This window comes from Macaca mulatta, chromosome 10 (assembly GCF_049350105.2).
Source record: "Macaca mulatta isolate MMU2019108-1 chromosome 10, T2T-MMU8v2.0, whole genome shotgun sequence".
Lineage (NCBI taxonomy): Eukaryota > Metazoa > Chordata > Mammalia > Primates > Cercopithecidae > Macaca > Macaca mulatta.
In genome coordinates, this window is record NC_133415.1 from 84,970,647 (window position 1) to 84,998,088 (window position 27,442).

Genomic DNA, 27,442 nt, shown 5'->3' on the forward strand with positions numbered 1-27,442 from the left:
CCAGGCACTTTGCCAGATGCTAGGAATATGGTGTGAACGAGCCCAACCCAGGCTCTGCTCTCACAGAGCCTATATATTCTAGTGGTGGGAGAGAAACAAAAAAGCAAATAAGTAGTGGAGTTCCAAATAGTGATACATTCTGTGAAGCAGATCAACAGAGTGGCCAAATACACAATAGCTGAGGAAAGTGTGAAGGCTCTTTGGGGAAGACCTTTCTTTACGAGAAGGAGCCATCATCCAGAGACCTGGGAAAAGTCTGTGCCAGTGAGGATCATGGTCCTGCAATGAGATAAGCTTGGCAAGAAACCAGGTGGTGAGAGGGTGGTAGGCAGGAGTAGAATGACACTGATGGTTTCACTATCATATGAGAAGCACAGATAATGCTAAGTACTGTTTATTAAACATTTACCATAGGGCCAGCTGCTGAACTAAGCACTTTCCAAACATTTCAATCCCTGAAGCCCTGTGAACTAAGCCCGAAAATGTTAAGTGAACTCAAGGGCATATGGCCCATGCTCTTAACACTACAGTGTTGCCTAGAGAGGGAAACAGGAAAGTACAAATGGGGCCAGGAGTAGCTCTGTACTGTTCAGGGTGCTGGGAGGTGAAGATGCCCAGGGTGAGCCGTGAAGCATGAGTAGAAGTCAGGGCAGGGCGGGGCATTCTGGGCAAAAAGGATAGCTTGAAGAAAGGCATGCTAGTGAGGACACAGTGAGGCCAGGAGCCATAACTGAAGCAGCAGATAGCCAGAGGTGGAGCCACAGGCAGCCCTTCGACACATGAGCTGAGAAGTCGGTAGGACCAAGCCATGGAACAGCTGGGATGCTCCTCTCCCCAGGATATCCCTACCCATCCCAGCAGCCCTTTCATCCCCACCTCCACGCTCTGTGATCTCCTCCCCTGGTAGCTGGAGTGGAGCTCCCCCAAGAAGAGGCCTTGAGGTGACTGCACAGCCAGTTCATAATGGAGCAAGCCGTGCGTGCCAGCTGTTGCACAGTAAAACATCATGTCCAGGAGGGCAGGGAGCATAGGCTTGCTGGCAGCGCCAACTTCTCCTCATCCTCAACCCCATCTGTTTCAGGTATCCTGAGCATGATTATCATTCGGACCCTCCGGAAGGACATTGCCAACTACAACAAGGAGGATGACATTGTACGAGGTCTTGGCTGGGGAGGGATGAAGTTGGACGGGGAGGGGAGGAGGACTGTGTGTGTGCCTGTGTGTGTGTGTGTGTGTATTATCATTCACGGAAACCTCAACATACTAAAATAGTTTAGTATACTTTTTCTTTTGAGACGGAGTCTCTGTCACCAGGCTGGAGAGCAGTGGCGTGATCTCAGCTCATTGCAGTTTCTACCTCCTGGATTCAAGTGATTCCCCCACCTCAACCTCCCGAATAGCTGAGACTACAGGCGCGCACCACCACGCCCTGCTATTTTTTTGTATTTTTTAGTAAAGACGGGGTTTTGTCCAGTTGACCAGGATGGTCTCAGTCTCCTGACCTCATGATCCACCTGCCTCAGCCTCCCAAAGTACTGGGATTACAGGCGTGAGCCACCGTGCCTGGCCTAGTATACTTTTTTGTTTTTTTTTTTGAGACGGAGTCTCGCTCTGTCGCCCAGGCTGGAGTGCAGTGGCCGGATCTCGGCTCACTGGCTAGTTTTTTTGTATTTTTTTAGTAGAGACGGGGTTTCACCGTGTTAGCCAGGATGGTCTCGATCTCCTAACCTCGTGATCCACCTGTCTCGGCCTCCCAAAGTGCTGGGATTACAGGCTTGAGCCACCGCGCCCGGCCTCCTAGTATACTTTTAATACTAAAAATGTAAGGAAAAAAGTTGTATTCACCCAAAGTGATAGGGACAGCCTAATTTTAAAGCATAAAAACAGTGGAAGAAATCAGAATAGTTGATTCATTTGACATTGAAAATTGTAAAACTATTCTGCATGCCAAATACATAAACAAAACAGAAGGCCACAATGGCAAAACAATATCTGCAACAAACTTGAAAAAAGTGGCACAGTTTAAAGAATTCATATAAAATCTCTTTGTTTCAAAAAAACTAGGTCAGGGCCGGGATGGTGGCTCACACCTGTAATCCCAGCACTTTGGGAGGCCAAGGCAGGTGGATCACCTGAGGTCAGGAGTTCAAGACCAGCCTGGCCAACATGGGAAAACCTCATCTCTAATAAAAATACAAAAATTAGCTGGGTGTGGTGGCGTGCACCTGCAATCCCAGCTACTCAGGAGGCAGAGGCAGGAGAATCACTTGAACCCGGGAGGCGGAGGTTGCAGTGAGCCAAGAACATGCCACTGCACTCCAGCCTGGGCAACAAAGTAAGACTCTGTCTACAAAACAAAACTAGGTCGGGGACAGTAGATAACTTGAGGTTAGGAGTTCAAGACCAGCCTGACCAACATGGTGAAAACTCGTCTCTACTAAAATACAAAAATTAGCTGAGCATGGTGGTGGGCACCTGTACTTCCAGCTACTCAGGATACCGAGGCCAGAGATCGCTTGAACCTGGGAGTTGGTGGTTGCAGTGAGCCGAGATCACACCACTGTACTACAGCCTAGGCAACAGAGCAAGACTCTGTCTCATAAATAAATAAATAAAACCAAAAAATCTAAAATTTCGAATGTAATGATGAACAGGAAATTTACAGGCAAGACACTACAATATGCCCAGTAAGCAAGAAAAAACTGTTTTTACCTCAGGAATAACCCCACACAATGCAGATTCAAACAATCTTGAGAAGACTGTTTTGGACCATCATATTAGCACAAGATTTTTTTTCTTTTTTTAACAGTACTAATTATTGGCAAGGTTAACGTGAGCCAAGCACCTTTCCATACCACCCATGGAAGTGTAAGTTGGTAGCTTTCTGAAAAGTGATTGGCAGTGGATATCAAGAACTATAAAACAGGCTGAGCATAGTGGCTCATGCCTGTAATCCCAGCACTTTGGGAGGCCAAGGCAGGAGGATCACTTGAGCCCAGGAGTTCAAGACCAGCCAGGGCAGCATAGGGAGAACGCGCCTCAACAAAAACAAAAAAGAACTAAAACAGGCAACTTGCTTTGCACGGCAGTTCTTCTATAATTTTTCTAAGGCGAGATTCAAAACACCAAGACTTAGTGTAGAAATATTACAGCTTTGAAATACAATGTCAAAGAGCTTTTATTGACCTAAGGAAATGTTCACACATACCAACTGAAAATAACAAAGTACATAGTGTGATCCCAATGTTATTGTTTAAAACATACATATATACATTATATATAAAAGATTAAGGGAATTATATCAAAACAGTGTTATTAAGTGGGAGTATCAGTCATTTTATTTTTTTATCTTTCTGTTTAAATTTTTCTATAATAAGCATGTTAGTTTTTGTTCATTTGAAGTTCATGCTACATACCAAATTATTTTTACTTTTTTTATTACACAAGTAAGAATACGTATGTATTTTATAATCAGAAAAAATAAATAAATTGATTCCAAATCTCACCACTCAAGAACTATTACAGTTAACATTTTAGTGAGTTGAGGTATTTACATTATTTTCCCACAAATGAGGTTTGTGGAATTTAAAGAGATTTTCCTTTTACGCAGCTCCAGGCATCAGGTTTGTGGCCTCCTTTTCTTGTGACAGTTTCAGATAAGCACTTTCTCCTATCACTTACACTCGTGTGTCAGAGCAGCACTGGTTGACACCTGAGGGTGTCACCTTGGGGGTGGTCCCTGCAGGAGCTGCCTCCATCCTCAACAACCAGCCTCACTCTAGCTCTTCTCTGCAGGAAGACACCATGGAGGAGTCTGGGTGGAAGCTGGTGCACGGCGATGTCTTCAGGCCCCCCCAGTACCCCATGATCCTCAGCTCCCTGCTGGGCTCAGGCATTCAGCTCTTCTGTATGATCCTCATTGTCATCTGTGAGTGTGCCCAGCGGGGCCCGGCATGGGGCATGGCTCCCTCTTCCAGGTGTCTCAAGGAGAGAAGGGTGGGCTTCCCTCCCTGCAGAAAGGGAACCAAGCTCCTGGCGCCAAGTGGGCGTGTCATTATCTCTGGGCCAGACGGGCCGTCTATCTCAGCAGCAGCCCCAGCCCCAGCCCAGGACTGGTGATTCACCTCACAGCCGTTTACAGAGCCCACCGTGTCCCCTTCGTCAATGAGGCCACACATCACTGCTATGAGCTTGGCCTCCTTTTGTAGTCAGAGGCTGTGACCTGCCCAAAGTCAGTACCAGGATTAGGATTGAAATCAAGTATTTTTTTTATTTAACAAAAACTCCACTAATATATAGTAATTTTAGACAGCTGTGGAGTCTGTCTAGATTTACATCTCAGTCTCATGCCTCCAAGCTTTGTGACCTCGGACAGGCCACTTGACCTCTGTGAGCCTCAGTTTCCTTACCTGAGAAATGGGGAAAGTAATCACCCTGCAGAGTTGGTAAGGTGGGTTCAGAGACCTGGCATTTGTGGTGCCCTCAGCCCAGCACCTGACTAACTGCAAGTGCTCTGTGGACTGGAAGCTGCAGTTGAGATTTGGCCAGTCAAGGCCCAGCAGCTGCTGCACCCCTCTGAACTCCAGCTAAGACCCAGTCTTCCCCTGTAGAGGGCAGGGGACTATGCTGTCGAGAAGACAAGGAAGGGGGAGCCTCATCTGCCCAGACGACTCCTGTCAGCCTGTCCAAGATGGGCCTGGGGCTGGGGCTGGGGCTGGGGGCGTGGTGATCAGCCACCCTGCCTTTCTCTGCCCACCCTCCCTCCCTCCCTCCCTCCACAGTTGTGGCCATGCTTGGGATGCTGTCACCCTCCAGCCGGGGAGCTCTCATGACCACAGCCTGCTTTCTCTTCATGTTCATGGGGTAGGTGTGTCTGAGCGGGCGCCCGGGGGCGGCACAGGCCTCTTCCACGCCAGCTAATGGGTCCCCTTGGTGTGGATCCCTGCCATTTTCCCACAGGGTGTTTGGAGGATTTTCTGCTGGCCGTCTGTACCGCACTCTAAAAGGCCATCGGTGGAAGAAAGGAGCCTTCTGTGTGAGTGTCCTAAACCTTCTCTGATGTTTGGTGGGAAGCTGAGAAGCTTCTTCCTGGGCTCCTCAGGAGGAGGTAGGCAGGCCCTGGTGGGGATTTTGGGCCAGAAGCTGAGCAGCAGCAAGACGTAGGAGGAGGAGCACAGGTCCAGGGGAGGAATCCCAGGCTGTTACCCACAGACTCACAGCAGAACCTGCTAGGGCCTCCGCCGCCCCATCTGTAAAATGAGGGATTTGAACTTAGGTCATTTTTAGCCAACATTGTCTGATGGCTCAAGCAAGAGAAGAAATAGGGGATTCAGAATAACAAGATTTAGAATAGGAGGGCAGCTGAGAGAACACCCTGAATAAAGAGGGAATTGCCTGCCTAAGCCCGAAGAGGCCAGACCTGAGTTCCTGTCAGCCCGTTTTTCCAGACTAGTGCCTGCATTTCTCTTTGGTGAGGGCTCCTGCCCTTCTCTGGCCTCCTGGAGGTAAGGCGAGTTCTTGGCAGCAGAAAAGACCATAGAAACCAGAGGGGGTCTGGAGATTGACCTCACCTAGGGAGCCCCAAGCCCCTTCTCCCAGAGCGAGTGAGTCCCTTAGAGGACTAGGCAGACTCTTGGGTGCCCACTCTCAGAGAAGTCTCTGGGCCCGGGATTCTGAAACCATTCTCACCGCTGTCAAAAGGTCAAGGAGAGCTCTGGCTGCCACACCTCTGGCACAAAGTAAGCCTCAGTAAAGAAAAGTTAGGACCGTGACTATTTTGGAAGGATCAAAGAAAGCTTCCTGAATTGTTTTTTGGTGTGTGTGTTTGTTTGTTTGTTTTTAAGAGTTTCGCTCTTATTGCTCAGGCTGGAGTGCAATGGTGCGATCTCAGCTCACTGCAACCTCCACCTCCCGGGTTCAAGTTATTCTCCTGCCTCAGCCTCCCGAGTAGCTGGGATTACAGGCATGCGCCACTATGCCCGGCTAATTTTGTATTTTTCGTAGAGACGGGGTTTCTCCATGTTGGTCAGGCTGGTTGCGAATGCCCAACCTTAGGTGATCCACCCACCTCGGCCTCCCAAAGTGCTGGGATTACAGGCGTGAACCACCGTGCCCAGCCAATTTCCTGAATTCTTGATGCTTTGAGCATTTTTCTCTGGCTACCATATGCCAAGAGCCAGGGATCTAGAGAGGAGTAAAACCCACCACTGCCTCCTGGCAAGGTTCTTCCTTGACGAGGTCACCAGATACCCTCCAGGATTTCCACACCAAACCCAGTCTTTTTCCCCCAAACCACCCCTTGCATCTAGTGAGCCCATCTTTCATCCAGGCCCCCCAAGCCAGAAACCTGGAGTTGCCTGTCCTCCTTCTCCCTCGTGCCTCATTCCTTCTCAGACATCAAGTACTAAGGGTCTTCCTACCAAATGTTCTGTGAATGTTCCATGAATTCCACGCCCCCGCCCCCATCTCTGCATCTTCAAGGATTCAGACATCTTTGCCTCTCACTTGGCTCTCACGGTCTCCCTGCAAGATTCTGAGCCTTACCTGGTGCCTTTCCACAGGGGGTCATCTCCGACAGCCCGCAGCAGTGTGGGTGTACTCTCCTATGGCCTAGTCTGTGCCATCCCCTCTGCCTGGGCCACACCACCCTTATTTCTCACCTGGCTGGTGTCACCTCATCCTTAGTCTTAGCTCCTGCATCAGTACTCTAGAGGCTGTTGCCTCCCCCACCTCCTACAGCCCTCATGAGACCTAAGTAGCACTTGGCAGAGCTAAGTAGGGGCGGTGTGTCGTTCTCTACATAGGGGTCTGCCTTTCTCCCTGGAGCATTTTTTCCTACCTAGCACGGTGACCAGTCAGTAAATTTCAGCCAGGAAGGCAGATGAGGAATTCTGTGCTACACAACAGAGTCATGCAGGAACACACAGGAAGGGAGGAAGTGACCTTTGAGCCGGGCCTTGGAGAGGAGGATTTCAGATGAAGGGATGCAGCCAGCAGTGGGACCTAAGGTTCTAGAATGGCCTAGATCCCCATCTGGCTCTGTTCTTTCATTGGTTGGTAACTTTCAACAGCCCTCTGAGCTTCAGTTTCCCCATCTCTCCAATGAAGATCGCTAGGGTTAACTGCACATAAGGACCTTGGTACAGCGTTAGCCCTCAGGAAATGGATCCTCTGAGGTGTTGATGACCTATGCAGAAAGGCCCAGAGACAGGAATGTGCAGGAACAGTGACCAGTTGTTGGGTGCAGGGCTGTGAGCCAAAGATGAAACTGGCAATGGAGGTTGAGCGTCAGGTTCCAGAGGGCCTTCGTCATTGTGGTTAGTGACCCACCTGGAAGCTCAGGATGCCACAGCAGTCCCTGGCCTGGTGATCAGTGTAGCAAGAAGGTTCATGCCGGTTGTGGTGGCTTGCGCCTGTAATCCCCGTCCCTTGGGAGGCCAAGACAGGAAGATCACTTGAGCCCAGGAGTTTGAGATCAGCCTGGGCAACACAGTGAGACCCTGTCCCTACAAAAAATAAATTACTTGGTTGTGGTGGCATGTGCCTGTAGTCCTAGCTAATCAGGCAGGTAAGGTGGGAGGATCACTTGAGCCCAGGTGTTTGAGGCTGCAGTGAGCTGATTACACACACCGCTGCACTCCAGCCTGAGTGACACAGTGAGACCCTGTCTCTGAAGAAAATAGAAGCAAAAGGCTCAACTTTAACTCTGGGCATTGACTAGACTAGAATCCCTGTGCCTAGACCCCACCCAAGAGATTCTGACTGGCTAGAATACACTGCAGTAGGTCAGGAGCATGGGCTCTGGGTTCAGACTGCCTGGGTTTATACAACTCTGCTGCACCTTCAGGAGACTGGGTGACGTGGAGGTGGGGGGAGTCTTTAACATTGCCAGGCCTCAGTGTCCTCATTAAAAGGAATAATGGTAGACTTTCCTTCCAGACTTGCAGTGAGGATTAGGTGAGACAAGGTACATAGGAACCCAGCATCTGCCACCCCTAAGACTCAGCGCTTCACCATCCTTCTAGGCGGTTTGGGTTGGGGCCCAGACATATGTGGTTTGTTAAAGTTGGTTTTTGGGTTTTTTTTGTGTGTGTGAGACAGAGTCTCGCTCTATTACCCAGGCTGGAGTGCAGTGGCGTGACTCGGCTCACTGCAACCTCTGCCTCCCGGGCTCAAGCGATCCGTCTGTTTCAGCCTCTCAAGTAGCTGGGACTACAGGTGCGTACTACCACGCCTGGCTACTTTTTTGTAAAGACAGGGTTTCACCATGTTGCCCAGGCTGGTCTCAAACACCTGAGCTCAAGCGATTCTGGAAGTAATTTTTTTTCCCCAAAAAAAAAAAAAAAAAAAAAAAAAGATTTACATATATATATATATGGTGTAGTTAATGTGTTCTTTCTTTTTTTCTTTTTTTGAGATGGAGTCTCGCTTTATCGCCCAGGCTGGAGTGCAGTGGTACGATCTCTCCTCACTGCAACCTTTGCCTCCCGGGTTCAAGCAATTCTCTAGCCTCAGCCTCCTGAGTAGCTGAGACTACAGCCGTGTGCCACCACACCCAGCTAATTTTTGTATTTTTAGTAGAGTTGGAGTTTCGCCATGTTGGCCAGGCTGGTCTCAAACTCCTGACCTCAGGTGATCCACCCACCTCGGCCTCCCAAAGTGTGGGACTGCAGGCTTGAGCCACCGCACCCGGCCAGAGTAGTTACCTTGTTCTCAGTGATGAGAGTACATCAGAGAACAAGGTAGATACACTCCTCCCAAGGAGCTCACAGTCTTTTGGGGATAGGTGGATATTGATCAGGTAGCCAAAATATGTAATTACAAACTGGGAGGAGAGCAAGAAGGGGCAGTTTTAGGGACCTGAGAGGGCATAGGACAGAGCCTTGCTCAGTCTGAGGGTCAGGGAATACTTTCTGGAAGGAATGATGCTTGAGCTGAGTCTGAAAGACAAGGAGGGCTTAAGAGCTTCTGGTCTGGGGGCCCCACTGGGACAGGTTGGGGAGCTCCCTGGATGCTGCTCCTCAGCCTGGCCCCTCTTGCTTCAGACGGCAACTCTGTACCCTGGTGTGGTTTTTGGCATCTGCTTCGTGTTGAATTGCTTCATTTGGGGAAAGCACTCATCAGGAGCGGTAAGTGTCTCCCCTACCCTCCCAGCCCCTCCCCAGCAAGCGAGGACCAGCTGCACTCAGCCCCACTCCCAAAAGCCACTTCCTGCCATTCCCTTCCCTTTTCTGAGTCCCCAAAGTTATGTTCCCAGCCATGAGGGCAGAGGGCCATGTGGGGTTTCCCCAGCCCTGCCCTTGGTGTGCCATGCCCTGGCCCTGGCCTTCCTGTGAGATCTTTCAGACAACTGGCCCAAGCCCACTTCTCTAAAGGGAGGTTTCCACAGTCCAGGGGCCAACTGGGAAATTTCCCTTTGTCTTAACCAAGAGTGGGCTTCCCAGTGTGAGTTTATTAGGTCAGTATCCCAAAGCAAGCCTGTCCTCCTCAGTGTCCCTGCCCCTCAGCACCAGCCCCTGCAAGTGGAGAGGAGAGGAAAGGAAGGATCAGGTTGTATTACCCTTAGAATTGGGATCCTGCCAGCCCTAGCCCAGTGTGTTACTAGCAGCTGTCCAAGACTTACTGAGTAGGATTTTGAACTCAGTTGTGGGGAGGGGGGATGGGGTCTTGGTCAATTAGCAGGACTGCAGTTGAGATGGGGCAGGCATTTTGCTATCCTAGCCTTAGCAGGTAGAGCCGCCTGCCCTCCACCTGGGGGTGGCGGTAAAGGTCCTCGCATGAGGCTTCATGTCCAGGCACTCGGAGGAGGGGTTTCTTTCCCAGCAATTAGGAAGCCACCCTCAAGACACAGTCATGCCCTTCCTCTCACTTCCCCTTTTTTATACCTGCGTTCCTTCTCCCTTTGAGCATTTTCCTCCCAGTTACCAACTGCTCATTATAAACATTCGTTGTAGAAATTTTGGAAAGTACAGAGAAGTTATAGAAGAAATTTAAAATAACCCCAAATCTACTCACCAGAGATAAATACAGTGTAGGTCTTTAATATATGTTCTTTCTGTCTTTTTTCCTTTTTATAGATATACTTACAAAAGAATTCTGTAATTTAAAATTTATAAAATAACAGCAAACATATGGTTCTTGCTTTGCAGTAATACTGTTCTAAACACTTTATATATTTATTTCTTTTTATGTGATTCTTGTAAAAACTTAAGTGTAGAGAAGAGGATAAAGAAGAAAATGAAAAATCAATTCTAATCCCCCATATTCCATTTAAGAAAGTATTGTTAGCTCTTTGGTATAGGCCTTTCCAGGCACAAGTATAAATAAATAGAATTGTCCCTTGGTATCCATAGGGGAGTGGTTCCAGGACCCATGAAGATGCCAAAATTCAAGGATGCTCGAGTCCCATATATAAAGTGGCATAGTGTTTACCTACACACATCCTGTATATTCTAACTCTTCTCTAGATTACTTAAAATACCTAATACACTGTAAATGCTATATAAATAGTTGTTATACTGTATTGTTTTTTAATTTGTATATTGTTGTATTTTTTGTTTGTTTGTTTTGTGACAGAGTCTCACTCTGTCGCTCAGGCTGGAGTGCAGTGGTGTGATCTCAGCTCACTGCAGCCTCTGCCTCCCGGGCTCAAGCGGTCCTCCCACCTCAGCCCCACTGAGTAGCTGGGACTACAGGTGCCACCACCACACTCAGCTATTTAAAAAAAAAAAAAAATCTGGCCGGGCGCGGTGGCTCAAGCCTGTAATCCCATCACTTTGGGAGGCCGAGACGGGCGGATCACGAGGTCAGGAGATCGAGACCATCCTGGCTAATATGGTGAAACCCCGTCTCTACTAAAAATACAAAAAACTAGCCGGGCGAGGTGGTGGGCGCCTGTAGTCCCAGCTACTCGGGAGGCTGAGGCAGGAGAATGGTGTAAACCCGGGAGGCGGAGCTTGCAGTGAGCTGAGATCCGGCCACTGCACTCCAGCCTGGGCGACAAAGCGAGACTCCGTCTCAAAAAAAAAAAAAAAAAAAATCATAGAGATGCATTCTCACTGTGTTGCCTAGGCTGGTCTCAAACTCCTGGGCTCCAATGATCTGCCCACCTAGGCCTCCCAAAGTGCTGGGATTACAGGCATGAGCCACTGCCCCCAGCTTATTTTACTGTTTTTTGTTTTTGGTTTTTTTTTCCTGGACATTTTCTTTTTTTCTTTTTTTCTTTTTTTTTTTTTTTGAGACGAAGTCTCACTCTCTCACTCTGTCACCCAGGCTGGAGTGCAGTAGCGAGGTCTCAGCTCACTGCAACCTCCACCTCCTGGGTTCAGGCGATTCTCCTGCTCCAGCCTCCCAAGTAACTGGGATTACAGGTGCTCCCCACAGTGCCTGGCAATTTTTTTTTTTTTTGGTAATTTTAGTAGAGACTTGGTTTCACCATGTTGGCCAGGCTGGTCTTGAACTCCTGACCTCAAGTGATCTGCCCGCCTTAGCCTCCCAAACTGCTGGGATTACAGGCATGAGCCACCGCGCCCGGCCTTCCTGAACATTTTCTGTTTGCAGTTAAATCCACAGATGCAGAACCTGTGGATACAGAGGACCGACTATGTTGTGTTTTTATTAAAATGGAATCCTTCTATACACATAGTTTTATATCTTCCTCTTTACACTTAATAGTATATCATGGAGTTTTATTCTGACAAGATTGGGAGCACTTTGTACAATTTTGTTTTTTCCCTTTTTTTCTTCACATAATGTGCCACATGTAATCTCTTCATTTTGACCTCTTCATCTCCTCTTCACGTTCTCAGTCCCTTCCTTCCTGTTCCTCCCCTCCTTCCTCCCTGGATGGCGAGCTCCTCTGGGATGCTGAGGTGCCTTCTTCACTGGGAGTCCAGATCAGGGCTGGGGCCAGCCCCAAGAGATGCTGGCCAGGAGCCCTGTGATGGGGGCAGGGAGTGTGCTTCTGCTGCACAAGTCGCCTCTCCTTCCATGGAGCCCAGAAGGTCCCCTCCCCCTTGCGCAGCCCCCATCCCGGGCATCAGGGCTTCGTGGGGGCCTCATGGCGCCATGTCCACAGGTGCCCTTTCCCACCATGGTGGCTCTGCTGTGCATGTGGTTCGGGATCTCCCTGCCCCTCGTCTACTTGGGCTACTACTTCGGCTTCCGAAAGCAGCCATATGACAACCCTGTGCGCACCAACCAGATTCCCCGGCAGATCCCCGAGCAGCGGTGGTACATGAACCGATTTGTGGGGTGAGTCCTCCAGCAGAGGCAAGAGCAGGGGGGCATGGAAGAGGGTACCCACCCCCCACCAGAAGGGTGCAGCAACCAGAGTTCCTGCTGCTTCAGCCGGCTCTAATAGAGTTTATAAAAGCTTAGCTTCACTCTGAGATCAAGGTGACCAGGTTGTAGGCAGACCTGGTGTCGTCCTAGGAACCAGGACAAGGAAGGGGAAGGATGGAAGGGTATGGTGAGACAGGTTAAGACCATCACTTGGACCTCGGGCAAGTCATTCCACCTTTCTGCACCCCAGTTTCCCATCTATAAAATGAGAATAATGCCCACCCTGCCTACCTCTCAAGAGATTATAATAGTACAGAAATATGCCAGAAGAATTAGAACCACCACACTTGTGTAGGCGCTCTCACTTCATGCCAGCTTGGGAGGGAGCTTGGGGCTTCCTGATGGCCTGGTCTCTTAACAGTGTTAACCTCTTGTTCTGCGGCAGCATCCTCATGGCTGGAATCTTGCCCTTTGGCGCTATGTTCATCGAGCTCTTCTTCATCTTCAGTGTGAGTACGGGTGCCTCCCCAACCCCTCCACCACTGCTAGCCAGGTCTCTCCCACTCCACTTGGGTACTCTGCTGCCTGCTGCCTGAGAAATTTCACATGGGCCACTTCACCTCTCGGAGCCCCATTCTTCACCCTGAAATTGGATAACAGCCTTCCCTGTCAGGGCAGCGTTGAAAGTTAAATGAGGCTGGGCACAGTGGCTCACGCCTATAATTTCAGCACTTTGGAAGGCCGAGGCAGGTGGATCACAAGGTCAGGAGTTCGAGACCAGCCTGTCCAAGATGATGAAACCCGGTCTCTACTAAAAAATACAAAAATTAGCTGGACGTGGTGGCACGTGCCTGTAGTCCCAGCTACTCGGGAGGCTGAAGCAGGAGAATCGCTTGAACCCAGGAGGCGGAGGTTGCAGTGAGCCAAGATCGCACCACTGCACTCCAGCCTGGGCGACAGAGTGAGACGCCATCTAAAAAAAAAAAATGTTAAATGAGACATGCGGTGTGGGGGGGGTGCCTGGTGTGTGGAAAGCAGGGCTTGGTAAATAGAAGCTGCCTCAGTAGTACTTTAGTCGTTCACCACCATGACCGATAGCATCATTGCACCTGCTTTCGTTTCTGGGTCCTTGCACGTCTTTACCTCTCTGTGTTACTCATAGTTCCTAGGAGGGTGGACAGAAGGATTCCTGCTTGTCAGGGTCATTGTGAAGTTGGAATAAGTCATTGTAAAAGTGCTTGACTTCAGGAAATGCTGTTGTAGTGGTGATGATGACTCCTCCCAAAGAGTGCCAAGGTGAAAGTTGGTAGGAAGGCCTTTCAGAGCCATGTAAGTGTGGCTGACCCTTACATGCTCCGGGCCCAGCCCAGATGGTACCTTGTACCAAGTCAGTACCGGACATGTATCTGCTATTCCAGAGTAGTGGCCCATCCCCTCCCTGCTGAGACTACCTCACCCACACAGGTTTGCCTGGGAGAAGGGTCAGAGGAGGTGTTGGCTGCCCGTGGTGCCAAAGCCCATGCGTGCTCCCCAGGGAGGCCCCCTCTGTTTCATCTGTGGGGCTCTGGGCCAGTCACCAGCTTCTCTGATCCTTGACTTTCTTAGCTCTACCAGGCCAAGCTTTCGTAGACACACACATGTAGTAACTGCATATGAGGCGTGTGGCACAAGGCCTAGCGCTTGGTAAGCTGCTCGAGTGGTGGTGGCTGCTCTATAATTTTGCTTTGGATAGGAATCATTATTTTCTACAAGCTGCTGAGTTCACGCTGGGGTCCACCCAGAGCAGGGTCAGTCAAGCCCCGGCCCCTCCCTAAGGACAGCATGGCTCACCCCCTGCTCTGAGGAGGAGGGGCCAGAGCCACATGCCAGGCCCACAGGCCCTGATAGTGTCAGGATGATGTGTCCACTCCTGCCCTTGTGACAGGTTGGTGTGCCAGGGGAAGGGGTGCAGGGTAGGCAAGCCAGCTGAAGCCCCACTGTGTGTCCGCAGGCTATCTGGGAGAATCAGTTCTATTACCTCTTTGGCTTCCTGTTCCTTGTTTTCATCATCCTGGTGGTATCCTGTTCACAAATCAGCATCGTCATGGTGTACTTCCAGCTGTGTGCAGAGGTGAGGAGAGCAGGGCCAGGAGGCGGGGGAGGGAGAACTGGATCCAGCATTGAACGGGTTGGTGAGGCTCTGTGGAGAGGCTGGGTCCGGGCTCTTCATGTGGCCCTTGCTTCTGGTTCTGAGCTCTTGGGCCAGTACATTGCTGTGCCTCTCCCAGCCTCCATGTATTTAACTGTACCCTGGTGCTAATGAGATACCTTCCAGCTTAGTTGTGTGGGGTACTCACCACAGCTAGATGAAAGGACAGTAGATTTGCCAATGCCAGGTCCACTCCAGTAGTAGTTTCTCCAACAGGCTGATGCACACTGGGTGGCCTGTCCTCCCTCTGGGGACTAGCCATTGGCAGAGTAGGTGAAGCCAGGGTTTGAGATGAACAGTCTGGGCTGGGACCCTGTCTCCTCCATGAGTAGCTCTGGGTCTTGGGCAGGTTGCTTAACTTTGTGCCATCCATTCCTCCTCCATATGATGGGGTGAGTGAGAGGACCTACCTTGGAGGCTGCTCTCAGGATTAAGTGAGTGGATTCATCTATAGCACTTAAAATGGTGCTGGCCAGCCAGATGCTGTAGCTCACGCCGGTAATCCCAGCACTTTGAGAGGCCGAGGTGGGTGGATCACAAGGTCAGAAGATCGAGACCATCCTCGCTAACACGGTGAAACCCCATCTCTACTAAAAATACAAAAAATTATCTGGGTGTGGTGGCATGTTCCTGTAGTCCCAGCTACTTGGGAGGCTGAGGCAGGAGAATCGCCTGAACCCAGGAGGTGGAGGTTGCAGTGAGCCAAGACCGCACGACTGCACTCCATCCTGGGCAACAGAGTGAGACTCCGTCTTAAAAAAAAAAAAAAAAAAAAAAAAAAAAAATTGGGCCTGCCACATGCTAAGCATTTGCTTGAGAAATGTTAATTACTTTTTTGTTGATTTTTTTTTTTTAATGAGGTATAAACAGTAAAGTTCACCCTTCTTTGTCCACAATTCTGTGGTTTTTAGAAATGCATACAGTTGTGGAACCACCATCACAGTCAAACTGTGAAACATTTCCATCACCCTATATGTTACTGCTCTTACCAGAGTCTTCAGCCCCTCAAGCAACTGTGAAATTGGTAGGAAGGGGCCGGGCGCGGTGGCTCAAGCCTGTAATCCCAGCACTTTGGGAGGCCGAGGTGGGCGGATCACGAGGTCAGGAGATCGAGACCATCCTGGCTAACACGGTGAAACCCCGTCTCTACTAAAAATACAAAAAACTAGCCGGGCGCGGTGGCGGGCGCCTGTAGTCCCAGCTACTTGGGAGGCTGAGGCAGGAGAATGGCGTAAACCCGGGAGGCGGAGCTTGCAGTGAGCTGAGATCCGGCCACTGCACTCCAGCCTGGGTGACAGAGCAAGACTCCGTCTCAAAAAAAAAAAAAAAAAAAAAGAAATTGGTAGGAAGGGGTTCTGCCCCAGGACAACACTGACCTTCCTCTGTTTCCTCCTCAGGATTACCGCTGGTGGTGGAGAAATTTCCTAGTCTCCGGGGGCTCTGCATTCTACGTCCTGGTTTATGCCATCTTTTATTTCGTTAACAAGGTACTGCCCTCCTTGAGGAGGTCCTCTTAGTCCTCGTAGGGTAGGAAGGTCAGGAGGAGGATTCTGGGAGAAAAACCCAAGTGCCTGAATCTTCCTTTTCCATCCACAATGGGGAGGACCAAAGCCACCTAGAACTGTTCCTGCTCTAGAAGATGGATCTTAGTAGGAAAGAAAGAATCTGTATTCTGTATGTTTGGGAGACAAAGGCCATCAGGATACATGACAATGTGAATAATACTTGTGAAACTTATGAAGTATAGCCATGGCCAAAGCAGGACTTGAAAGCAGTATGTCACCTGCAGGGCTCTTCACAGGAAATAAGAGGGACTAATAACACTTTGAGAGAAAGGAAAATATGAGAGTAATATGAAAGAAGAAAAGTAGAAAGGAGTTAATAAAGATAAAAGCACAAAATGCTGAAATAGCCTAAATAGTAGAACCCAAATTTAGGGCTGCAGGCGTCCTGTCTCTGCAGGTGTCCTCTTCTTCACACAAGTACTGTTCAATCCTGCAGAGTAAGGAGAGGATGGGAAAGTTTTTCGCAGGCATCTTGGAGCCCTCCTTGCTCTGTGACCCAACAGAGGTAATGTGTGGCCCAATAATAAGAGGGAGCCAGGCTTACCTGACTACGGCAACTCACAGAGCCCATTGTCCCCAGAGAGAGGCATGGGCAAGAATACAGATGTCCCCATGACATTTTTACTAGATTCATACATGATACACAAACCAGATGAGCCATTGAGAGGAATTTGGAGGAGCCCTGTTGGGCCCCTCACCTCCAGAACTAACACTCAGGACTTCCTCTCACCTGCTGTACTTTGGGTCTCCAGAGCCCAGAAGCAAGCAGTCCTCTGCGGCAGCCAGGCGTATTTGCAGGTCAGTTGATCGAAGCTGGGAATGCCATTTCCCAAAAACAATCAAGTTGGAAAAGACTAGAGGGATCATTTAGTGTGGTGCTGCACCCCTGCCTCCAGTCTGGTGACTGTGCCCCTCTTCTCTAACAGTCTCAACAGTTGATTCTCCAGCTCAGGGGTCAGCAAACTGCAGCCCCCATGTTTCTGTAAATTTTTATTGGAACACAGCCATGGTCATTCATTAACATACTGTCCATGGCTGCTTTCACACTACAGTGGCAGAGTTGAGTAGTTGCAACAGGGACCATATGGCCTGCAGAAACTAAAATACTCACAATCTGGCCCTTTAAGTAAAAGATTGCAGACCCCTGCTCGCCTACATCCAGCAACAGAGAAGACACTCCCTCCTAACACTCCCATTCTTTCTGGACAGCTCCTATCATTATCAAGGTCTTGATTCACACTGCAGTCTCCCTTGCTGTGACTTCCATCTTTAGACCTTAGTCTTAATTCTGGGATCATCTAGAACAAATCTAATCTCCCTCTTCTATAGCCCATATTAATCAGAACTCTCGTAAGTGGCAAGTGACTAAAACTATACAAAGTAGCTTAGGCAAAAAGAATGTATTTGCTGATATAACTGGAAAGACTAAGAAATTGGAGTTCTAGCCTCAACCATACTTAGATCCAGGGTCTCAAAAGTATCAGGGCTCAATCCCAGCACTTTGGGAGGTCGAGGCAGGTGGATCACGAGGTCAGGAGATCGAGACCATCCTGGCCAACATGGTGAAACTTCATCTCTACTGAAATACAAAAAATTAGGCAGGTGTGGTGGTTCATGCCTGTAGTCCCAGCTACTCAGGAGGCTGAGGCAGGGGAATCACTTGAACCCTGGAGGCGAAGGTTATAGAGCCAAGATCGTGCCACTGCACTCTAGCCTGGATGACAGAGCAAGACTCCATCTCAAAATAAAATAAAATAAAATAGAAATAAAAATACACACACATACATACCAGGGCTCTGTGCCCACACCTTAGCCCTGTGTATCTTTTTTTGACCTCAGTCTACAGGCAAGATCTTTTCACAAAGTAGAAAGATGGCCAGTGGCAGCCCTAGAGTCTACTCTTTCCAGCTTTGCAGCCCTAGAGCTAAAAGACTATCTTTCCTCTACCATCATACGTCAGCCAGTGAATACTCTCGCTGCTCTGCTCGGGTGACATGCCCAGTGCTCACTGTTTTCCAGGTCCAATAGCATAACACATTCAGGCAGACTGGCTTAGGTCTTGTGCTAGGATTTTTTTTTTGAGATGGAGACTCGCTGTGTTGCCAAGGCTAGAGTGCAGTGGTGCGATCTTGGCTCACTGCAGCCTCCGCCTCCCAAGTTCAAGCAATTCTCCTGCCTCAGCCTCCTGAGTAGCTGGGGTTACAGGTGCACACCACCACACCTGGCTAATTTTGTATTTTTAGCAGAGACAGGGTTTCTCTATGTTGGCAAGGCTGGTCTCAAACTCTTGACCTCATGTGATCCGTCTGCCTCAGCCTCCCAAAGTGCTGGGATTACAGGCGTGAGCCACCGCAGCCGGCTTATTTTGTGCTGGGATTGATGGCCCCAACGGGACCAGGTATTTTGAGTGTGTTCCTCAAAACATCTGGAAGATGGAAGACAAGGAACACGGTTAGACAAAAACTAGAGATCACATCACAGCCTCTTGTTCTTCCTCCCTTCTGCTCCAGTCTTCTTGCTCTACTCAAAACATCTCTTCCTCCAGCCCTGGTGCCTTATGTATAAAATGAGGAACTTTCCGTCTCTGCCTCTTTGCCTCATCCCTTACCTCCTTTTACCACTGTTCTGCTCCTTGTCCCTCCCCCACTCCTCTCCCCACCGCCAGCCACAAGAATGCATATAAGAAGAGATGGAGGCTGGGTGTGCGTGGTTCACACCTATAATCCCAGCGCTTTCAGAGGCCAAGGTGGAAGGATTACTTAAGGCCAAGTGTCTGAGACCAGCCTGGGCAATAGAGCAAGACACTATCTCTAGAAAAAATAAAAATTAACTGGGTGTGGTGGCACACACCTATAGTCTGAGCTACTTGGGAGGCTGATGCACGAGGATCCCTTGAGCCCAGGAGGGTGAGGCTGTAGTGAGCTGTGATCATGCCACTGTACTCTAGTCTGGGTAACAGAGGGAGATCCTGTCCCTTTAAAGCAAAGGGGTAGAGGGAGAGTTGCAGGGCTGAGCCTGAAAACATGGCCTTCACCCCATAGGCTTAGGAGAGGGCTTCAAATGGTGACCTATATTGTTTTCTTTGTTTCTTTACTGTTTTCTTCTGGGCTGCTGGCATTCCGTGACCATGTGTCTGCCTGTGAGTCCTGGGACAGGCCCTACTCAGGCCCTGGGTATATCTTGATACCAAGGTTCCACATTAGTTCCATTTGTAAATAACACAACACAGATCCCCAGCATCTCCACCCAGCCTCTAAACTCTATCCCAGTTAAAAAGGAGTCCAAAATGCTCCAAGATCAAAATCTCTGTGAGATGCTAACAGAAGTGACAAGCATTCTGGGGAAGAGAGGAATGAATGAAGGCTGAGGCGGGCTGATGGGGCTCCTGGTCACCCATCAGCTGGGCATCCTGGACACCCCTCCCTTCCACTGCCCCACCCACTCTGACTGCTGCTCCAGCCATCCAGGAGTGTTGCCATACTGATCCAGGGACTGTGGGGGACCAGGAAGGGCACAGCTATGGCCATTCCTCCTGTGGCATTCTGACCCTGGCCCCTGAGGCTGTGTGCATTAGGGCAATACACAGGCCTGGTCCAGATGAAGCAGAGCTGTGCCCAGGAGCCCTGCCTGCCCCTTGCCACCCACTGGAGCACACCCCTTCCCCTGGCCAGGCCTCAGTTTCCCCATGATATCAGTGAGGGTGGGGCCCCAGTTTGCCATGCAGCCTGGCACTAAGCACGCATCCTGTCTTCTTTCTGCTCGCGGCCGCAGCTAGACATCGTGGAGTTCATCCCCTCTCTCCTCTACTTTGGCTACACGGCCCTCATGGTCTTGTCCTTCTGGCTGCTCACGGGCACCATCGGCTTCTATGCAGCCTACATGTTTGTTCGCAAGATCTATGCTGCCGTGAAGATAGACTGATTGGAGTGGACCACGGCCAGGCCCGCTCCATCCTCGGACAGGAAGCCACCCTGCGTGGGGGACTGCAGGCACGCAAAATAAAATAACTCCTGCTCGTTTGGAATGTAACTCCTGGCACAGTGTTCCTGGATCCTGGGGCTGCATAGGGGGCGGGAGGGCCTGTAGATAATCTTGCATTTTTCTTCATCTTATTCCAGTTCTGTGGGGGATGAGTTTTTTGTGGGTTGCTTTTTCTTCAGTGCTAAGAAAGTTCCCTCCAACAGGAACTCTCTGACCTGTTTATTCAGGTGTATTTCTGGTTTGGATTTTTTTTTTCTTCTTTGTTTTAACAAATGGATCCAGGATGGATAAATCCACCAAGATAAGGGTTTTGGTCACTGTCTCCACCTCAGTTCCTCAGGGCTGTTGGCCACCCTGCGACTAACTGGAAGAGGACATGCCAGAGCCTCAGTGAGGTTCCGAGCCTCCCCCTGCCCGTCCTCACCACGGAGGCCACGACAAAGCACAGCTCCAGCCTGGACAGCACCCTCAGTGCCAGCCAACCTCTGCCAGACCTCTCTTTCCCTCTTCTCCCCAGCCTCCTCCAGGGCTGCCCAAGGCAGGGTTTCCAGCCAGGCCTCGGGGTCATCTTTTCACCAGGAGCAAACCCAAGTCTTAGTTGCTACAAGAAAATCCCCTGGAAGTACTGGGGGCCAGTTTCCCCAGACAGCAGGAATCACCCCTATTCAGAGCAGCCGGAGTTTGCTGGACCAACAAGGAGGAAGAGAAGAGACTTGCAGTGAACTGTTTTTGTGCCAAGAAACCCTGGACCTGGGGCCAAGTATTTCCCAAGCCAAGCATCCACTTGTCTGTGTCTGGGAAGGGATGGCCAAGGCCGCTAGAGTCCTTACCCCTCAGGATCGCTCCCCGGCCCTCTCCCCAGGAGGTACCACTCTCCAAGGTGTGCTGGCAGTGGGCCAACTTCAGGCAGGACAGGGAGGCCCAGAGATCACAGATCCCCTCTTGTAAGTGGCCGGGCATTCTCTCCCTGCCCTCTCTGGCCTCCGGGGTCATACTCACTTCTTTAGCCAGCCCCATCCCCTCCACCCGACACCTGAGTTCTTGCCTCCTCCTTTTGGGGACACCCAAAACACTGCTTGTGAGAAGGAAGATGGAAGGTAAGTTCTGTCGTCCTTTCCCCAATCCCCAGGAATGGACAAGAAGCCAACTTAGAAAGAAGGGGCTCACGTGGCTGGCCTGGCTCCTCCATAGACCCCTGTTCTTAACCTCTGCCCACCTGTGCATGTCATCACAAACATTTGCTCTTAAGTTACAAGAGACCAAATCCACCCAGGGATTAGGGTTCAAGTAGCAGCTGCTAACCCTTGCAGCAGCCCTTGTGGGGCTCCCAACACAAGACAAAGCTCAGGATGCTGGTGATGCTAGGAAGATGCCCTCCCTCACTGCCCGACATTCTCCCGGTGGCCCTACCAGCCTCATCCATCAAACCAGTGAAGTTCTCAATCTTGCCTCACAGTGACTGCGGCACCAGGTGGCATCCACCAAGCATCAGGTTGGAGAAAAGGGAACCCAAGCAGTAGAGAGCGATATTGGAGTCTTTTGTTCATTCAAATCTTGGATTTTTTTTTCTTTTTCCCTAAGAGATTCTCTTTTTAGGGGGAATGGGAAATGGACACCTCATAAAGGGTTCAAAGATCATCAATTTTTCTGACTTTTTAAATCATCATCATTATTATTTTTAATTAAAAAAAATGCCTGTATGCCTTTTTTTGGTCCAATTGTAAATAAATATGCCATTGTCCTACTGTTTGGTCTTGAGTCTTATGCAGGGGTTGGAGGTCTGAGGTGAGACACCTTCCCCAAGTGGGTTTAGTTGCATAGTTTCCCCCGAAGCTCATTCTCATGTCAGACTCCTCCAGGGCTCAAGCCGCTGCTGTTCCCTGCCTGGTACAAGTCCATTGCCTAGCCCCTCCATACTAAATTGCAGTCATTTGCTCTTCTGATCCCACAAGCGGGAAATGGCAATCAAGTGTGTTTTGGTAGCAGTGAGATCTGGTTTTGGATTCCCAGCTTCAGTGTTTTACTGTCAGCTTATCTCACTCTACAAAACCCAGTTCTTCAATTGCAAGCAATAGAAATGTCGGTCAAACTGGTTTTAGTCCAAAAATGAATTGATTGGTTCTTAAGTCGTCAAGGATTTTGTTTATTTTGCTTCAGGTCTGACTGGATCCAGGGGCTCAACGGATAGCCTTAGGGCTCTTTCGCCTTTTCCACTGTGCTCCTCTCCGGCCTCCCTCTGTCCTGTTATCCACAGTCTTCCTCCTGATGGGTGAGGCAGGGAGGGCAGGATGTCAATCACTCCAGGCTTACATGATCCACTTGGGTATGCCAGGGGGTTGGGGTAGGGGAAGATGTCCCTCCCCACTTCAGTTTATTCAATATAGAGAAGTTTCAGGAAACATTTCTGATTGGCCCAGCTTGGATTATTATTTGCATGTCTTGCACCAATCACTATATCCAGGGCGATGGAGTATGATCTGGGGCCACTTTTCCTGACGGTGTTGGATATAGCGAATTTCAGCCCCACCAGGATTACTTGGAATGGTTGATGAGGAAAGAACCATTTCCCATGGTAAGGGATGTGAAGCAGACCAAAACAGTGGCCTGTTACCTCCCACCCTCTCTAACCCTAAGCCTCAGTTCGTCATCTGCAATGGGAAGGTGCTTGTTACTCTTTATGGAGTACTTCCTGTGTTCTGATGTTCCAAACACTTTCCATGAGTTAGCCCATTTAATCTTGGATATGTTACAAGATAACAACCTGCCTCTGAGGCAGGTTCTGTTATTAGCCCCGTTTTACAGAGGTGGTCGCAGAGGCACCCATGAGGGATGGAGTAGCGTTCACCTGGGACAGCCAGACTTCTGAATCTGTCCTTCCAACCTCTCTACTATAGCCGCCTTTGGAAAGGGCTGTGCGTGTGTGTAAAATTGTATGTAATTGATGTAAAATGAACTGCACAGCTTGATAAGTTTTCATACATACACCCATGAAATTATCACCACAATCTCGATAGTGAGCATACTCAGGTTTCCTCATGCCCTTTTTTATAATCCTGCCCTCTAGCCTCTCACCATCATGCTTGTCCCCTCTAAACCTCATGTCGAAATTTCATCCCCAGTGTTGGAGGTGGAGCCTAATGGGAAGTGTTTGGGTCATGGGAGCAGATTCCTCATGAATAGATTAGTGCACTGGGGGAGGTGGGAGCAGAGGAGGTGAGTGTGTTCTCTCTTAGCTCCTAAGAAAGCTGGTTGTTAAAAAGAGCCTGGCACCTCCCTGCAACCCCTACTTCTCCTCTCCCCTTGTTATCTCTGCACATGCCAGCCAGCTCTCCACCTTCCACCATGAGCAGAAGGAACTCACCAGAAGCAAATGCCCAATCTTGAACTTTCCAGCCATCAGAATCATGAGCCAGACTGGGCACAGTGGCTCATGTCTGTAAGCCCAACACTCTGGGAGGCTGAAACAGGAGGATCACTTGAGGCCTGGAGAAGTTCAGCCTAGGCCACAAAGCAAGACCTCATCTCTAAAAACAAATTTTAAAACATTTTTTAAAACTCATGAGCTGGCCGGGCGTGGTGGCTCATGCCTGTAATCCCAGCACTTTGGGAGGCTGAGGCGGGCAGATTACCTTAAGTCAGGAGTTAGAGACCAGCCTGGCCAACATGGTAAAACCCTGTCTCTACTAAAAATACAAAAATTAGCCGGGCATCGTGGCACACGCATGTAATCCTAGCTACTTGGGAGGCTGAACCTAGGAGACAGAGGTTGCAGTGAGCCGAGATTGTGCCACTGCACTCCAGCCTAGCCTACAGAGCAAGACTCTGTCTCAAAAACAAAAACAAAAAAAACTCATGAGCCAAGTAAACGTTCTTTTTCTTTATAAATTACCCAGCCTCAGGTATTCCTTTATAGCAACACAAAACAGACTAAGACACCATTGCCAATAAGCCGCTGATCTTTCTGTCACTATGGATTAATTTGCATCTCCCAGAGCTTTATATAAGGAGAATCATACACGATATATTACGCTATATATATATGTGTGTGTATATATGTGTGTATATATATTTTATACGTTATATATATTTATTACGTATATATTTTATTTATATATATGTGTGTGTATATATATATTTTTTGAGACAGAGTCCCACTCTGTCGCCCACGCTGGAATACAGTGGCGCAATCTCAGCTCACTGCAAGCTCCGCCCTCCGGGTTCACACCATTCTCTTACCTCAGCCTCCCAAGTAGCTGGGACTACAGGCATCCGCCACCATGCCTGGCTAATTTTGTATTTTTAGTAGAGACGGGGTTTCACCATGTTGGCCAGGCTGGTCTCAAACTCCCGACCTCAGGTGATCTGCCCACCTCGGCCTCCTAAAGTGCTGGGATTACAGGCGTGAGCCACCATGCTCAGCCTGTCTGACTTTTTCATTCAGCATACTTAGTGATTCATCCATGTTCTTATGTGTGACTATAGTCCATTTCTTTTTTATTCCATTGTACGGAATTTGTTTATCCACTCATCTGTTGATGGACATTTGGGTTGTTTCAATTTGGGCTATTACAAATAAAGTTGCTATGAGCAAGTGAAGCGTCAATAGCTGTATCATATGGTAGGTGTATGGTTTTGGACTTTTATTTTTTTTTTTTACTTTTAAAATGGTTTTATTTTATGTGCAAATAATGAACAGATGTTACACCCATAAATTCTACTCTCCAAAAACAATTAGGAGCTTCTTAAAAGAAAACCACATAATCAATTTTTAAAGGCACTGGGATTCCTCTGTTTGTAGATCATTGCTAGGCTAGAAAAATAAAGTTTGTTCTACCAGGAATCACAAGTTAGAACTGACTATTCTCCAAAGTGGAAATCCTAGAGTGTAATGTCATTCCAGGCAAAGATTATTCAGTTCTCATACCCAACATCCACAACTCCCTATCAGAAGGGTTAAACTAGGTTAAAACAGTCCGGCATAATTAGGTGTCATCAAACAATGCCATTATGCTCTTCTAAGATGCAAATAAATCAAAACAGGAAGTACTTAAAATAATACTTGATGCTGTCATACAAATGGTTAGTTCCTTGCTGTATCTCCCCTTCTATAACATTAATAAAGGGAATATCTTACTTCAAAGAATATTTTATTTTATACATCGCTAGCCATGAATTTTTGCCATTAGTTTTTACACAAATGCTGCCTAATGCCATTAGCCAAACGGCATAACCATTTTACGTCCACCATTCACTTCTATAGTTATAAGTAGAATTTTCATGATTTACATATGTACATCTATCAGTGAGGATTTAACACTGAGATACAATCTAACATCTGTAATATCTGATGTTTTAAAGTAGATAGCAATGTAGGAAAGATATATTTTAATCACTTTTCATTTAAGCAACCTTATGTAAAAAAAAAAAAAAAAAAAGGTTTAGTAGTTCCAAGTCTCCAAAGGACATTTTCAAATGTATGTAAAGAAATGGTTACAGATTTGTAAGAAGCATCTTCCATGTCCACATCCTGTTGTAACCTCTGTACCATTTTCTCTTCCAACTCTTTCCCTTTGGCTGCAAGAGGGGCTCGGATAAGATGCATGTTTTGCTTGACTCCTTTGATATCCTGAACTTCCGTAGCTCTTTATTTTTCTTCAGTCTGTTCATTATAAATTTAGCTTGGCGTTTCTGTTTGATCTCTTCAACTGTCTTCATTGCATCAATAGTTTTATTCCATAGCTCTCGCCGGTATTTGATAAGTTCATGTCTACGTTTTTCAAATTTAAATGAATTAAAATCTGAACACCTTGCAATCGTTGCAGACAGACATCATGCCGTGGCCAGGGTAGATGGGCCCCGAACCGAAATAACACTTCTCCATATGCATGTTGAACCCGCGTGGGTCCCCACCGACCAAATGCCAGGCTTCAGAGGAAGTCAGGTGTATGTTTAACCTAAACTGCCATGCTCTTTTCTAAGGTGGGTGTATCGTTTTACCATCAGCAGTATACAAGAGTTCCAGTTCCTTTATATCCTAATAACGCTTGGTATGGTTAATATTTTTAATTTTAGCCATTCTTGCAGGTATATAACATCTCGTGATTTAATTTCTATTTCCCTAATGACATGTTGCACATCTTTTCATGTGCTTATTTGTTATTGTTGGTGACAAATATATCTTCTTTGGTGAAGTAGATATTCAAATTTTTGTTCATTTATATTAGGTTTGGGGTTATTGTCAAGTTTTGAGAGTTATTTATGTATTCTGCAGACAAGACTTTTATCGGATAAATGCTTTGCAAAGATTTTTCTCTTAGTCTGTGTATGGCTTGCGTTTTCATTGAAATCTGTGTCTTTTGAAGAGCACAGGTTTTTTATTTTGATGAAGTCCAAATTGTAAACAATTCAATTAAACAGTTTAAGTAAATAATTTAATTTGTTCTTTTTGAATTTTTGGTTTGTTTGATTTTTGAAACAGGGGTTTCACTATGTTGCCCAGGCTGGTGGTCTCAAACTCCTGGGCTCAAGCGATCCTCTGGCCTCAGCCTCCTGGGTAGCTGGGATTACAGACACATGTCACCATGCCCAGCTCCTTTTATGGATTTTGCTTTTTGGTGTTAGACATCTTTGCTTAACTCAAGGTCACAGTGAATTTCTCCTGGGTTTTCTTTTTTTCTTTTTTGTTGTGGAAGAGTCTTGCTCTGTTGCACAGGCTGCAGCGCAGTGGCATGATAATAGCTCACTGCAGTTATGATCAAGGATCAAGTGATCCTCCCACCTCAGCCTCCTAAATACCTGGAACCACAGGCATGCACCACCACGCCTGGCAAGTTTTTTTTTCTTTTTTTGTAGAGACAGTGTCTCACCTTGTTGCCCAGGCTGATCTCAAATCCCTAGGCTCAAGCAATCCTTTTGCCTCAGCCTCCCAAGTAGCTGGGATTACAGGCTCGAGCCAAACTGCACCTGGCTTGAATGTCTCTATTTATTTATTTATTTGAGACGGAGTCTCGCTCTGTTGCCCAGGCTGGAGTGCAGTGGCGTGATCTCAGCTCACTGCAAGCTCCGCCTCCCAGGTTCACGCCATTCGCCTGCCTCAGACTCCCAAGTAGCTGGGATTACAGGCGCCTGCCACCATGCCTGGCTAATTTTTTGTATTTTCGGTAGAGAATTTTCCCAGCACTTTGGGAGGCCGAGGCAGGCAGATCAACTGAGATCAGGAGTTCGAGACCAGCCTGGCAAACATGGTGAAACCCCATCTTGATCCTTGATCACTTGATCACTTGATCCTTGATCATAACTGCAGTGAGCTACGATCATGCCACTGCGCTGCAGCCTGTGCGACAGAGCAAGACTCTTCCACAACAAAAAAGAAAAAAAGAAAATCCAGGAGAAATTCACTGTGACCTTGAGTTAAGCAAAGATGTCT

The 27,442-nt window shown here is 48.3% G+C and overlaps 1 protein-coding gene and 1 pseudogene across 7 annotated transcripts in view; one reads left to right on the forward strand and one right to left on the reverse strand.

Moving 5' to 3' along the window:
- TM9SF4 (transmembrane 9 superfamily member 4) overlaps positions 1-21,761 on the forward strand; it is a 56,478-nt gene extending 34,717 nt beyond the window's left edge. For 4 of the 7 annotated variants that reach the window (XM_077948653.1, XM_077948654.1, XM_015149227.3 and 1 more), the window contains exons 9-18: positions 1,082-1,152; positions 3,796-3,928; positions 4,782-4,863; positions 4,960-5,035; positions 9,045-9,128; positions 12,077-12,252; positions 12,728-12,791; positions 14,273-14,392; positions 15,868-15,957; positions 19,807-21,761. In XM_077948653.1, coding sequence (XP_077804779.1) covers positions 1,082-1,152; positions 3,796-3,928; positions 4,782-4,863; positions 4,960-5,035; positions 9,045-9,128; positions 12,077-12,252; positions 12,728-12,791; positions 14,273-14,392; positions 15,868-15,957; positions 19,807-19,956 — 1,046 coding nt within the window. In that variant the 3' untranslated portion in view covers positions 19,957-21,761. 7 annotated transcript variants of the gene reach the window in all.
- A 3,166-nt stretch (positions 21,762-24,927) lies between these two features.
- Positions 24,928-25,903, reverse strand: LOC144331508 (putative ribosome biogenesis protein RLP24 pseudogene; annotated as a pseudogene).
- Between the last annotated feature and the right edge of the window lie 1,539 nt (positions 25,904-27,442).